General features: G+C 38.8%; 1 protein-coding gene across 4 annotated transcripts in view; it reads right to left on the bottom strand.

Annotated features, from left to right (window-relative positions):
• pkd1b (polycystic kidney disease 1b) overlaps positions 1-13,372 on the bottom strand; it is a 46,530-nt gene that overhangs the window by 26,625 nt on the left and 6,533 nt on the right. For 3 of the 4 annotated variants that reach the window (XM_014021873.1, XM_014021876.1, XM_014021872.1), the window contains exons 8-20: positions 12,548-12,679; positions 12,258-12,433; positions 11,978-12,111; positions 6,601-10,247; positions 6,334-6,486; positions 5,243-5,383; positions 3,384-3,666; positions 3,186-3,288; positions 2,963-3,091; positions 2,319-2,469; positions 2,092-2,229; positions 1,723-1,867; positions 915-1,634 (exon numbers count right to left, since the gene is read on the bottom strand). In XM_014021873.1, the coding sequence (XP_013877327.1) occupies positions 915-1,634; positions 1,723-1,867; positions 2,092-2,229; positions 2,319-2,469; positions 2,963-3,091; positions 3,186-3,288; positions 3,384-3,666; positions 5,243-5,383; positions 6,334-6,486; positions 6,601-10,247; positions 11,978-12,111; positions 12,258-12,433; positions 12,548-12,679 (6,052 nt within the window). The remainder of the gene's footprint in view (positions 1-914; positions 1,635-1,722; positions 1,868-2,091; positions 2,230-2,318; positions 2,470-2,962; positions 3,092-3,185; positions 3,289-3,383; positions 3,667-5,242; positions 5,384-6,333; positions 6,487-6,600; positions 10,248-11,977; positions 12,112-12,257; positions 12,434-12,547; positions 12,680-13,372) is intronic. The other variant, XM_014021874.1, reaches the window with a different exon arrangement.

Here is a 13,372-nt window from a genome sequence, read left to right as displayed (position 1 = left end):
CCCCCAACACAATTACATAATTTGCTTTAACACAACAGAAATTAACTGGTTAAGTACACAGCTGCAACTCTGTCTTCAGGTAACTTTGACCTGATTTCAACATTTATAAAAAATGAGATGCAGGGTTTTAGTCTGCTCTTGTCACATTATGGCTGGATTTGTTGAATCATGTGTTGTAGTTTTTCCTAGGCAAATTGTAGTGCTCCAGGTAAATAAACTMTTTTATTAATGAGTAAAGTAAAAAAAAAGAGTAAAGTTATTAAAGTAATGATAACTAATTGGATTTTACAGACAATTATTTGAAGTGGGGTTCTGTCAAAMGTTTATAAATAGTCAATATTATATCTGTTGTAAATGGCTGTTTGACTTACCTTAGTTTATGGAAAAATACTTTATTTCAGATCAGACTTACAAGCTAACAACTAGTCTGATTACAGTCAAAACCAAAGTGGATTGCTGAGGTCTAAAAATAACTCTGATTTCTGAAATTGTACAAATTTTCACACAAAAGCAATTTTATAAACTTTTATATGTTGCAGTTTTGCATGACATAGTTATTTACTTGTATTTTTGTGGTTGCCTGTAAGACCAATAAACATCAGAATAGCTGTARCAATTTCTGTGCAGCCTGGGCCCATAGCAGAAATTTCAAATTATTTATGCTAGAATAGCATTGTAGTGTGAAATTGGCATTGGTGTAAAGGTTTATAAAAACAATATTCACATGAGCTGCTCTGTAATTTTTGAGTTGTTGGCTGCAATCCACTTTGGTTTCAGCTCATCAATTCAGAMAGGTTTTAACACTATTTATTCAAATTTAGGTCATTCAAAGGCCCTCTCTAAGGCAATGGCACAGTTGTGCAATAACATGTTTTGTAAATATCTGTGTAACTTGGAGCCAAAGCTCAAAGTACCTGGAGTCAGGCTAAAATTGAAGGAGATGTATAAACCTGCATTTTTATACAGGTCATCTGGAGTCTTCACAGTGAAATTCAGCTGTCCTTCATTTGGGAGCATCACTCTGAGACATGTTCCATTCCTGTCCTCCCTTTCTCTCTCATTTTCACCTTCATCACCCTGAGTCATAGGGCGACTGTTTTGCAGGGTGACCTGGATGGCTTGCTCTGAGTCCAAGTCCTGGATAGGTATGGGCTGGCCTTGAGGGGTGGTGAGCTCCATGGCAACCACAGTGGTGGAGATGGGAGGGTTGGATGCACTCAGCAAAGGATTAGACTCCAGCGCTCCATCCATACCAACCACTACCTGCACCACCTCAGCACTTTGACTCCTTACATGAGCACTGAGGGAGGTGGGGATTAAGAATGGACACAAGTGAGATCTTTTAAGTCTGTCATTTGATGAGGACTGTGYAGGCGGGTTACCATTAGACTGGTTWGATTGKTGACAGCAAAGAAGTTCCAACGGATCTCCAAGAAAACCAAGTGTCTTGATGTAACTGTTRGAAAAAGAAAGGGCTGCATTGCTCAGAGCTTGTGCATGTGTAAGAGCATGCATTAAGGCTCCAGCATGGCTCAGTGCTGTTGTGACTACAGAAACTGCCTGTAGACTTGTTGAACTGGCTGGGTGAGAACTGGAAACACGGCTTGACTCCGACACAGCAGCAATGGTCCTACCTGGAGAAACAGAGGAAATTAGGTCATTTTGATTCCTATATATATATGTATATGTATATATAAAGTGTGTGTGTGTGATCAGCTTCACCTATAATATCAAGGATGTTTCTTCCTACATCTAAAGCTGGCAAATCTGTGGGACTAGTACTCTGGTCTATCACGTGGATCATTTGTCCTACAGCTTTCAAAACTTGTTCATTCACACTTTGAGATGTCAGCTCACTATGAACTGCCTGAAATGGAGAAAATGTGTAATTTTAATAAAAGTAAAGTTAGTTAAAGAAACATGGGAGAGATCTTCAGTGATTTTCAGTCATAGTTTTATACAGTATGTTCATATGAAAATATCTATTTGTATTTTTATRTTCCTGGGTCACCCTTCAGTATAATAATGCTGATTAGTATGCCATTTGGATAGTTGAGATTAAAGTTTAGAAACACTGCACTGGTTTCTCACAGTAGATTGTGTGAGTGCTGAGCTGAGCTGGTCAACATCATGTAGGGAGGACACACGAACAGAGATCAGAGCTTGGGTCACATTTTCCCTGATCTCCCTCCTAATTGAGAACTCCTCTGCAGAATCCCCAAACTTCATCTGTTGATTAAGAGAAAATTAAATAATTGTCATCCACTTAAGGGATTATTTAATTCTCTGACATATGGCAATAAGAYCTTAGAGCTTACCTGATTAAGTGTGCTGATGAGAGCAATAGAATAAGGGATGATCTCCTGAGGGTTGGCGTGTTGGACCAGGGCCCACAGGTCTGTCTGGCTTTTGTTGCGGAGCCACTGATCATCAGCTTTGTTACTAACAGGATTCTCAACTACCAGTGTTCTGAAGAACAGAAGCATCAAGACAGTGTGAGAGTTCACAAAAACTTGACATAGAGATTGTTAGTTGGATGCCTGAATAAAAGCGTGGACAACTATTCAGTTTCCAGTAAAAATGTTTGTTCTCAGATCTAAAAATTCCATCTCACTCAGCACCAATGTGTGTAGCCAGAACACAAAACTGCAATAGCTTCTAACTTCTGCTGCTGATTAGCTTAAGTCTATGTGTGCTTACTGAACCAAAACTTTTAAAGAACACCCTGGTAACACTCCTAGGGGCTGTCCTTCTTACATCAGCAGAGGAATGTACTGTATAAACAGTTTTATGTTTTATCCTGCGGGAAGGAGACACTTATTATTTAGAGACTTGCTGATTCTCTACCTGTTGAAAGTACAGTAAATAACTAAAATGAATCACAAAAAATAGATCTTAGACTGTATCTAAAAATTCAGTTAATCAGTCACAAAATTTCTTTCAATATGACTTTTAAAATTACCTGTTCAGAGCTGTGATCTTTGCCCCCAGATGGTTTTCTATCAGTACTGTAACTGTGATAACTGTTGTGTTTTTTTCAGGCCCAGGACTTCCCATAGGAACCAAGCAGCTGAATGTTGAGCGAGTACCCCTTAGGGGAAAATAATGATAGAAAATAACATGCTAATATTAATGTGAATTTACCAACATTTAACAGTGAAGTAATTGTGAGATGATTGAATCACCTGTAGAGAGTGAGCACAGGGTAAATAGGGCTAGAGAGTTGGAATGGTGCCACTTGGAAAGTATAAATCAGCTGAGAGGTCTCGCTTTCATCATCTTGCCATCCTTCCAATGTTGACAGAACCAATATGRTGTTTATAACATAAAAGTAAACATWTCAGACCAGATTGTTAATAAAATAAAATAAAAATCATTGTTACCCGAACAATTGTAAGTGACGACAGTCTCCAGCAATCGTATTTGTGATTCAGGACTTAGTTGACATACGCCATCTCGTGGTGGACCACTGGCCTGTATTGTCAAGCTGGCTCCCCCCCACCGCCTGCTGCCAGGCTGGGACACATTCAGGACAAAGGAATAACTACAACCTGGCTGCAGGACACTTGAACGCACCACCAACTTTGGTGAACCTCTTCCTGTGGAGGTTGTGATGTCATTGAGGTCAAGCGTCAGGCAGCTCTGGTCTTCAGCTCTCCAGTTGTACTGCGAAAAAAAAGCACTGTAAATGAAATCTGAATGCAATTATTAACAGCTTATTACATACTGAACATAATAAAACTAGCATTCCTTGAATAAAAGAATGCTTAAAGGGGGGTATTTTGCAAAATCAACTTTTTTTTAGCTTTATGTCATGTTACAATGTTATTCCCTCATCAAAAAATATACCCAAAGTGTTGCTTTGACTCATTATACATGTTTGAGAAATCCTTGAATCTCCTGTAGTAGCCATTTGRAGCTGCCTTAACGCTTGCTTGTACAAAGCACTGCCTATTTACACAAAGATTCTCCCTGGAGCTCAGTCTGCAGCTGAGCTCCTGCCACACAAAGCTTCCCTCCCTCAAAGCATTGTTGTAAAGATGGTAGAAAGTTCTTAAAGAGACAGAGGGCAATTTCAAGGCATTTAGAGAGGCTTTGATGCAAAGTCAAATGCATTTTGTATATATACAGCATTTTTAAAACAACTGAAGGTAACATACAGTAGTTACTATGTAAAATTTAAATTTGTGTCTGAAAAATACATAATAACCCCCTTTAAGGTTCCCCACCTTGGATGCCAAAGCTTTAAACAAACGTTTAGCCCAATCTGTGCTCTGAGTATGTGCTGAGGGGAGCTTTCAGCTATCCCACCAAATTTTATCTCAATATCTGTAACATTTTTTAATTATGGCTATTTATGATTTTGCTGAGGTTGAGTAGCCATGGTTGCCATCTTGCATTAGGTTAACTGCTGTGAAGCACCAAAGTGGACAAAAGCTGGATTAAAAAATGCAAGAGCAATCAAAGAAAACAGTGCGTGAGACCAACTGAAAGACCCATTTTGTTTTGTTCTCTTAGACTGTTTATCAAAGTTATGCATCAATTGTGTTACTGCTATGTTGTCACAATCTTCCAGTTTTTCTCTTTTTATTTCATTTTGTAAAACATTGAGCCTGGATCGGCCTCATGCACACTCTCAGTACGTCTGTGTAAACAGTACGAGACATTTGAAATGCGAGCAAGACTTAATGAAAGAGCACACTTTCATTCAGTCTCACTCGCATTTCAAATATCTCACACTGTTTCCTCTGATTGCTCTTGTTTTCGTCTAGTTTTTGTCCACTTTATAAACTTTATAAACTATAAGTGCTTTATAAACTGCAGACATCATTCAGTTGTACATTGAGTGAATTATTATTATTTTTGCATTCAGTTGTTCACTAGACAGTTTTTTCAAAGACAGACGACATTGCAGTGTGTTGGGAATGACTCTCATCTAACACTGTACCAAATTGTAGCTCAGTAACTTTAAAACTTACTGACTAATTTTCATTTATAATGTGCTTCTACAACTATAGTTATTTTTGTCTTTCATGTCAGAGGACAATAAAAAATCAGAATTTTAAATTGATGAAGGCATCTATTTATAAGACAAAATGTCAAAAACAGAAAGACCAAACCTTGTATGTATGCAACTATTATATGGTTTAATTGTAGTATTTTAAAATATAGTATTCATTGTTAAAAGGTTAAGAAATACAATATATTTTTATAGTGTGCATGTTGAGGACAACGTTATTACCTGAGCCTGATCATCACACAGTCCACATTGTCCAACAAGTACAACCGGACTGCTGTAAGTGATGTGGTGAATGGAGGAAATAACAGAACAGGAAACACATTTTACCATCACAGGAATTGCTGAAGCTTCTGTCACAGTTACCTAAAACAGATAAGACATCACAGTTTTAAAACCCAATTCTGAAATGTCTGTATTGAAGGAACATTATCTCTGCTATGCTCTACAGTGAGTAGAGTTATGCTTCTTAATAAGTTCTGCCATTGTTGATTATGTCTTTCAAACAATTTATCAGAAACTGAGACTACAACCTAACTTTATCTGCTCTTTTCTGTTTAGCTGCAGATCAGAAAAAAATACTTATGCTGCGTTCACACCGAACGCGATTTCAGCTTCAAAATCGCAGCCAACGCTGAAGTTTGAAGCTTGTGCACAGTTTGAGGTCAGACGCAGGTCAGCTCTTGAAGCGCTGCACGGCAAGAGCCTCCCCGCCCCTCCCTCCTCTGTCGGGCTCTGTTTAATGTCGGACGAGGAAGTGGCTTTGCTTTATTTACAGAGAGCAAGAGCATGTCACGTTCATCAGATAATTAATTCATAATTAATTCACCAGATAATTCAGAGTAGAGGCTCACAGCTCGCTTTCAGGACTATTTTTCCAGTCTGATGAGCTGCTGCCACGCATTGGTGAGGATATATCCTGTCAGGACACCGACTGCAGGCACTCATTTCAGCTAAAGAGCTCCTCTCCATCTGTTTCAGGTTAGTGGRCATCATTCAGTAAACTGTCCCGTCGGGAAATAAGTTGCTACGTCACACAGTGGAGTCTCTCTGATTGGTTGACGCGGCGCGACGAGCTGCAAAAGTTCAGATTTTCTAACTTCAGCGATTTGCGCCTCAGTGCGTCGAACGCTCAGATCGTTCAAATCGTTCAAATCGCGCTGCTCTAATCGCGCTTGAGGCGCTGCAGCACTTCCCGACGCTGCTTGAAGCGCGTCCACCATAGACTTTGTATGTAAACCTGAGGCTCCTGATGCTGAAATCGCGTTCGGTGTGAATGCACCATAATTGCTAAGTCATATACTAGCAATGTTCACCGTTTGATTGACAGAAACTGGTCTTCTCCCATTTTTATAGACAGTGAGTGTAAAAATGTGGACTGTGCCTGGGAGCAGCTGAGATTTGAATACAGTCATCCTCTTGTCTGTGCTCTCTATGGACTGTCTTTTTAAAGAAGACTCTGGGGAGCTCTGTAAATATAAGAGTGACATAATTAACTAAAGTCAAAACCTACTTTAACTTTGCTACTTTCAATTATATTCATAGTGGCATGAAATTAAAGAGGCTAAAACATCAACATTTACCATCATTAAGCAGGCCCAGCGATACTCCAGAGGATCATCCACTCCAAGTTCCACATCTGGGTCATAAGACTCAGACCCATCCATGACAAGATCACTGACGTTGGGCCACAGTATGTAGGAGCCTCCCTTGATGACAGCTACCAAAGGGGAGTGAACCACTGTGATGTTTGTTTTTTGTTGAACAAGTATAGGAGTTTCTTTGAAGGACACCGTGAATACCAGGCAATAGTGCCCTACATCAAGAGTATTCTTTGGAAGTAAGAGAAACGGTGAATCAGCATCCTTCCAGTTCCTTTGGCTTTTAGTTTCATTGATATGACATGCTTGCTTAAAAATTTCCCACAGGTAGATGGTCTTGTAAACAGAACAGTTAATGTCCACAGTTGCTTCGAATGAATTCAGCCTAGATCGAAAAACTGTGGGCTGGATCTGGACCAGTGACACTCTTGGACTGGAACACTGAAACTCCTCCACTTCCACTTCTAGCTGTGTAGAAACATGGCTAACATTGTTGAGAGCTTTGACCAAAATACTGTATCTCCCCTTGGAATAATACATATGACTAACAGTCTGTGAGTTTGTCACTAATATTTCAGTGGAATCTCCAAAATCCCAAATGTATCTGACATTAGTGGCATGATTTACCGAGGCTAAAAACCTGACAGCATATCCAACAAATATCCTCTGTGATTGGCAGACAAGTTGGAGGTTTTTAACAGGCCACTCAATTGTTAGAGTATCATTTATTGTCTGAGAACACACACCATTACTAGCATGCACAGTAACAGACAACAAACCATCCTCTGATGGTGTAAAGACAACTTCTTGTCCCATTAGCCACATGGATTCACCAGTTCCCAACTGAAACATCCATGTATAATTTGTTAAAAAGCCACTTTGAACTTCTGCCTTAAAAGTGGCTACTTTCAAAGCCTGTAGTGTAGCACAACAGTTAACAAGATGCAAACCTTGGATGATCTCTATTACTATAATGCTACTGGATGTCTCAGCACTGCTGACCTGGTTAAGAGCTTTCACTGAAACTAAGTATTTGCCAGCTGGAAGACTTTTTGTGGTAAATTGATCTTCAAAGATGTCCAAAATTTGAATCCAGTCTTTGTTTTTGAACATTATAACAAAGCTCACATTATTTCCTTTAGCTAATGTTGGAATAAACACAACTTCTTCCTGAGTGCACAAAGAGGTTTTGCTAATGCTCAACATAAAACCTTCGATTGGTTCCTGAACAATGACCCTGTGCAAATCACTCTGCCAACTTATCTCATTGGAGACATTCAAGTACACCTCATAGATGCCCATATCTGAAAAGCTGTGTGTAAATGTTTGATTATTGAAGGCTAAAAGAGTCTTGTTGGCCCTTTTAACTTTCCAGGCCCAGTGCAGATTGCTGCCTTTATGGGCAAACCCTTGAAAAGAAAGAGAAGTACTTACATTGAAATAAAATGGATGTTTTTGTCTATTGATTTCAATATATACTTCTTGGACTTCAGCTTGAACCAAAACCTGTTTGGTGTAATTACTCTGGCTTAAAACATTCTGAACTGTAACTGTAACTAAGTTTTGTCCCAGATTTGAAAAGGTGTAGAGTAAAAAGGGCTTATGAGTCAGCAATGGTGACACATCGGTATTCACATACCAAAGGTACTGCATGTCTGAACCAGTGTTTACAAATACAGTCATATTCACTGCTTCCCCCAGTGCCACAATGTTTGATTGTGTTGTCATGTGTGCATTTGTTACACACTCTACTGCCACAAAAGAAGCACTCGCAACAACCTCACTTAGGACATTTGAGGCTTTAACCTGAACTGAAATCCATCCAGGAGATTCAGCCATCAAATGAAAAAGCTCTCCATCACCTTGTATTTGTCGGGTTACTCCACTCTGTGTCGCGTTCCAGTAGTAAGTGATGTTGGAGCCTTTGGTTACTGAAGCACTAAATACATTTTTCTCAAGAGTAGGTAAATATTTATTGCTGGTAAGGTTTTGACATTCTATATGGAGACCATCTATTCTTTCAAAAACCTCAATAAAGATGGCTGCCTCCATTTTACTGATTAAATTTGATGCCATGACCTTCACTTTCAACACTCCTGGTTTGGAAGACATAAATCGGAATTGATAAGTCCCCTGTTTGGTTGTGGGTCTACCTTCTACTGTCCAGTAGTAGYTAATGATGCTAGGAGTACTGCTAACTGCTGTGACAACAATTTCCTTCCCTACAATGGCATAAAGTTCATCAGTGTGTAGTGAAAGGTCTGAAACAGGAAGTGCGACATTCACTGTAAGGGTTGCAGAGTCCTGGCTGACAAAGTTAAATGCTGTGATGGTGACTGTGAATTTACCAACTGAGGTAAAGACGTGGGACACATTTGGCTGCTTCTCCACAGGAGATTCATCTCCAAAGTCCCACAGCAATGACACGTTACTGCCAACACAACTAGCAACCCAAAATAACGTTGACGTATTGACTGTGAGTGTTTCACTTGGACTATCATGTGCAATAATGGGATTCCTAACCGGTTTCTGAATGGTGATAGTAGCGTTGGCCGTTTTGTTGCTGACTCTGTTGCTTGCGAGTACAGACAACTCTTCAACACCTTCACTTCTGAAGATAAAACACTTCTGAGAGTTTTCTGTAGTGTCAACAAGACCAGAGGAGCTATTAAACCACTTAAACTGGTAAGCTGTAGTTTGTTTGGGGGAAACCAACACACTAAGGCACACCTGTTCTCCTACTGCCACAACATCCTGTGATATCTGCAACTCAGCTTTAGTTACTGGACTTTCAACACAGATGCTTGTCATAAATGATACATTTGTAATAGAACTAAACACAGTCATATTTATGCGAAATATCCCGGGGTTTGGAAATGTGTGCATGACTGTTGGTTGTCCAGTCAATACAACTAAAGGTGAATCTCGCCCAAAAGCCCAATGGAAACTCAGAGCAGAAATATTTCCATTCACCTGAGCTCTTAGCTGTATGGCTTTTCCACTCATGACACATTCTGTTGGGAGAACTCCACTGACAGTCAAACTGTAAACTTCAACAGTGACAGACTGGTGAGCATGGCTGACAGGGTTAGAAACTGCCACGCCAACTTTGTAGCTCCCTGGAAACATATAGACATGGGAGATGGATCCATCTGTAAGGTTTGCCAGCAGAGACTTATCACCGAAGTCAAAATCCCAAATGAGACTAGTGCCAGAGGCAACTGTAGCTCTGAAATCCATAGGAGATCCTGCTTCACTTGCTCCACCGTGTGTGACAGTTAATCCAGAGATTTCCTCCATGACAACCACGACAAGTGAGGCAGTAAGAGAAGAAACAATGTTGTTGGTAGATACAGTGATGTTATAAACTCCTGCAGATACAAAGCTGTGACTGACTCTCTGATCCAAACCTTGAACATATTTAGAGGTATCGCCAAAGTCCCAAGTGTAGAGGATGCCAGAAGAGGATGGTTTGATGGAAGCTTCCAGATGAAGGATTCCCTTCACAAGCGGAGTTAAAGTAGAAGGTAGAATTAGGAGGCTAGTCAGCTGAGGGCGAGCACTGATCRTCATGGATGAACTGGTGCTGGCAAACTGATCAGAGACTTGAACCGTAAAAGTATAGTTTCCTGGAAGAGTAATAGAAGAAGACCATTTTACTCGGTGGTGTTGAATAGTAAAGGTGAATAGATAAATTTACCACAGTGTCAATCTATAAAACCACCACTAAATGAATCTAATGGAATGTGTAAATCACAGATAAAATGACGTAAACAAAACAGAATAGAATTTAAAGAAATAGTTTAAAATTCTACATGAATGAGATTTGAAATGTCAAAATTAAATATGGAGGGATGATTTCTCATTTTAATATTGGGTTAATCAACACCAACACTTCCACAATCCAACTTTATAAAAATGGTATAGTGTCAATAATATAAGCCACAGATATTAAGTAGGCATTTTGAAATAAATCAAATAACAAATAAAACATTTACTAAAAAACTAATTACTTTGATTTTTGCCAACAAGGTTATTTTGAAGTGAAAATAAACCTGAAATATTTATAAGTTGTAACAAAAACAGAATTGAAATGGGGGAAAAATCTTACCTGATGTAGATAGCTCTGTATGGGAAAATAGAGTTTTATTCTAACTGGACGTATGAGTGAATGACTAGTCTGAACATGCCCAAGACTAAAGGATTACTTAAAACAGCTCCAATCATCAAAAATTCAAAGCAGTTTATGCGAATGCTATTCCATAGACATTTACACAATCTTCAGTTTATTAACACAGTTATTTACATATAATTCCATGTTTTACTTTGCAAATGCAAATAACATCAATCATTGCAAGAAGTTAAAGTTTCAGTGCAGCCTGTGGTCAAATCTGTCTGGAAAAGTATAATATTTCTGCTGAAATCACTGTGTAATGTAACAAAGACACTGTTGTAAAGCTTTAAATAATAACATTTGTGTTATTATTGTGTGTTAAATTTGAGAAAACACAAAGGAGAACCTGACATGGCAAAAAAGCACAAACTATGCTTGACTAAGGATGTAGTGAAAACTATTTGACTATATACTGTAGACCAGGGCTGATGTGCTGAGTGGCTGCAACTGTGACTTGATGGAAACAGGGGCCAAGTGTAAATGAGTGGAAAAGTACTAACTGAGGGGACAGTGGCTGATAACACGAAGTAATACACAAAGATTAATCAAATGAAAACACAAGGAACAGAATTAAACACAAGAATTATAAAACTAAAAGAACAACCATGATTACACAAAGGAAGTAAACCCCAATAATAAAATTAATCAAAAAGACACAGATTGTGACATTTTTAAGCCACAGTCAAAACAACATTACATGGTTATTTTGTCAGAAATATTCAATTTTTAATGGACCCAGGCTGCATCTRATGTGTTACAGCTAGCTGCTGCTGCTGTCACCTTAAGCACATTCAAAAACATTAACTGTAAGATTTTATTTAATTAATCCTAAAAATTGAATTTAACAGCTGTGTAAAATGTAAATATTGCTTTAACAAGAACTGTTCCTAGATTTTGCAAATTGGAGCTGTTTTTAAAAGACAGCAATCCACTTTGATCTGAGCCACATTTAGCTGTCAGCTCAACATTCTTGTCACACCTAAACTCTATGTTTCCAAACTGATGCTGTTCTAAGAGCTATCTGCAACAGGTAAGATACTCTTTCTTCAAAATCTTTACACAGACCACCCTTTAAAAGTGCCTACAAATTAAAGTTTCTCTGTTTCAGTAAATGCAACTCATTTAATAATGCACATAAAACAGATTTGTTGTTATCTATAAGTACTTCTTTCAAAGTGTGTTTACCTGGGACGTAATAAGTGTGATTCACTGAGTCCTGAACATAGACCTGTTTTTCTCCTCTCACAAGTCCATCCATGTTCCGACATGGAGCAGACTGTGTGTGAATGATGCCTTCACTATCATCCCCAAAATCCCATCTGCATGGCAAGAAGCACATGCCACAGGTTAAGTTATTTGTGCAAAAACTACAGACCAACTTTGTTTTGTTTAAGATTTTTAGAGATAGTTTGTAACAAGAAAAAAACATGCTTTTTATTGAAAAGTGTATTTGAGAAGTCCTTGCCTGAAGGTAAGTGGAAGGGAGATATCCACTCTGACTCTTACAGTGTAGAGGTGAAGAACGTTTACAGCTACAGCCTCCAGGTCAAACAGGAAGTGCGGTTCAGTCAGTGGTGCCTTTACGTCAGTCGTCAGGAGGATCTGGAGGCTCTGGGAGCTCACAGGATTTGATGCCATCACCTAGAAGAAGTTTGAAGACATCTGTGTCATTTTGTTTTTAACATTACTTATTGTTATCAGGTTAATTACAACATATTCAACATATAAGCAAATTTAGAAATCAAAAATGTTTACCTGGAGCTGATGCTCTGCAGGTTTCTCGAACATGATGCTGTAAAATTCACCTTCATGCACAGACTCCTCCAAATCGTCAACCATCCATGTGACTTTAACTGGAAAACCACTTAGCACTTTGGCTGTAAATRCCTGCAAATAGAGTAAAAAAATTAAAGTTTGTGGAATTATAACACAGCATTCTACATTATTATGGAAATTATTTTTACGTGTCATAAAGATTACTTTTTTTTTTCAGTTAAACTCCTAGATGCTACTGTGTCCTGGGGCTCTTTGGATCACTGAAATCAGTGATTTGTTTGCCAGGTGAGCCCAAATAAAGAAAAAACACTGAAGAAGAAAGAAAGTTCCACAGACCACCATTTTCAAGTAATAAGAGAAATTAAAGGATCTCTCTGGTGCCAAAAAATGTGAAATAGTTAAATGTCTTGGACAAGGTATGAAAATGACTCAAATCATCTTCATGCATTACAATTCACCATCTCATGCTGTAAGGAATACTTCTGCATCATTGGTTGCTACAGGCATAACAGGAGAGAAACTCATGCCCCCATCCCCTCCGGACCTCAGCCTTTATTGAGAACCGAAATACAGTAAATATGAAGGTGGGAGGCAGGTAACATCCAAACAGCAGCTCAGAGAGAATGGGCCTCATGCAAGAACCATTCGTACGCACAGATTTGTTCTTAAATTGTGCGTACGAGTGATTTAGGAGAATTTGTGGCATTCACCAATGTTTTCGTATTCTAAGATTTTTTTCAGGTTACGGTGCGCAGTGCTGTGTCTTCTGAATAAATGAAAATGATTTAACACAGTTGTTTATAC

The sequence above is a fragment of the Austrofundulus limnaeus genome, unplaced genomic scaffold (genome assembly GCF_001266775.1).
Source record: "Austrofundulus limnaeus strain Quisiro unplaced genomic scaffold, Austrofundulus_limnaeus-1.0 Scaffold309, whole genome shotgun sequence".
Taxonomy (NCBI): Eukaryota; Metazoa; Chordata; class Actinopteri; order Cyprinodontiformes; family Rivulidae; genus Austrofundulus; species Austrofundulus limnaeus.
Note: the sequence above shows the minus strand (reverse complement) of the source record. Positions and strands in the feature narration are given on the sequence as shown.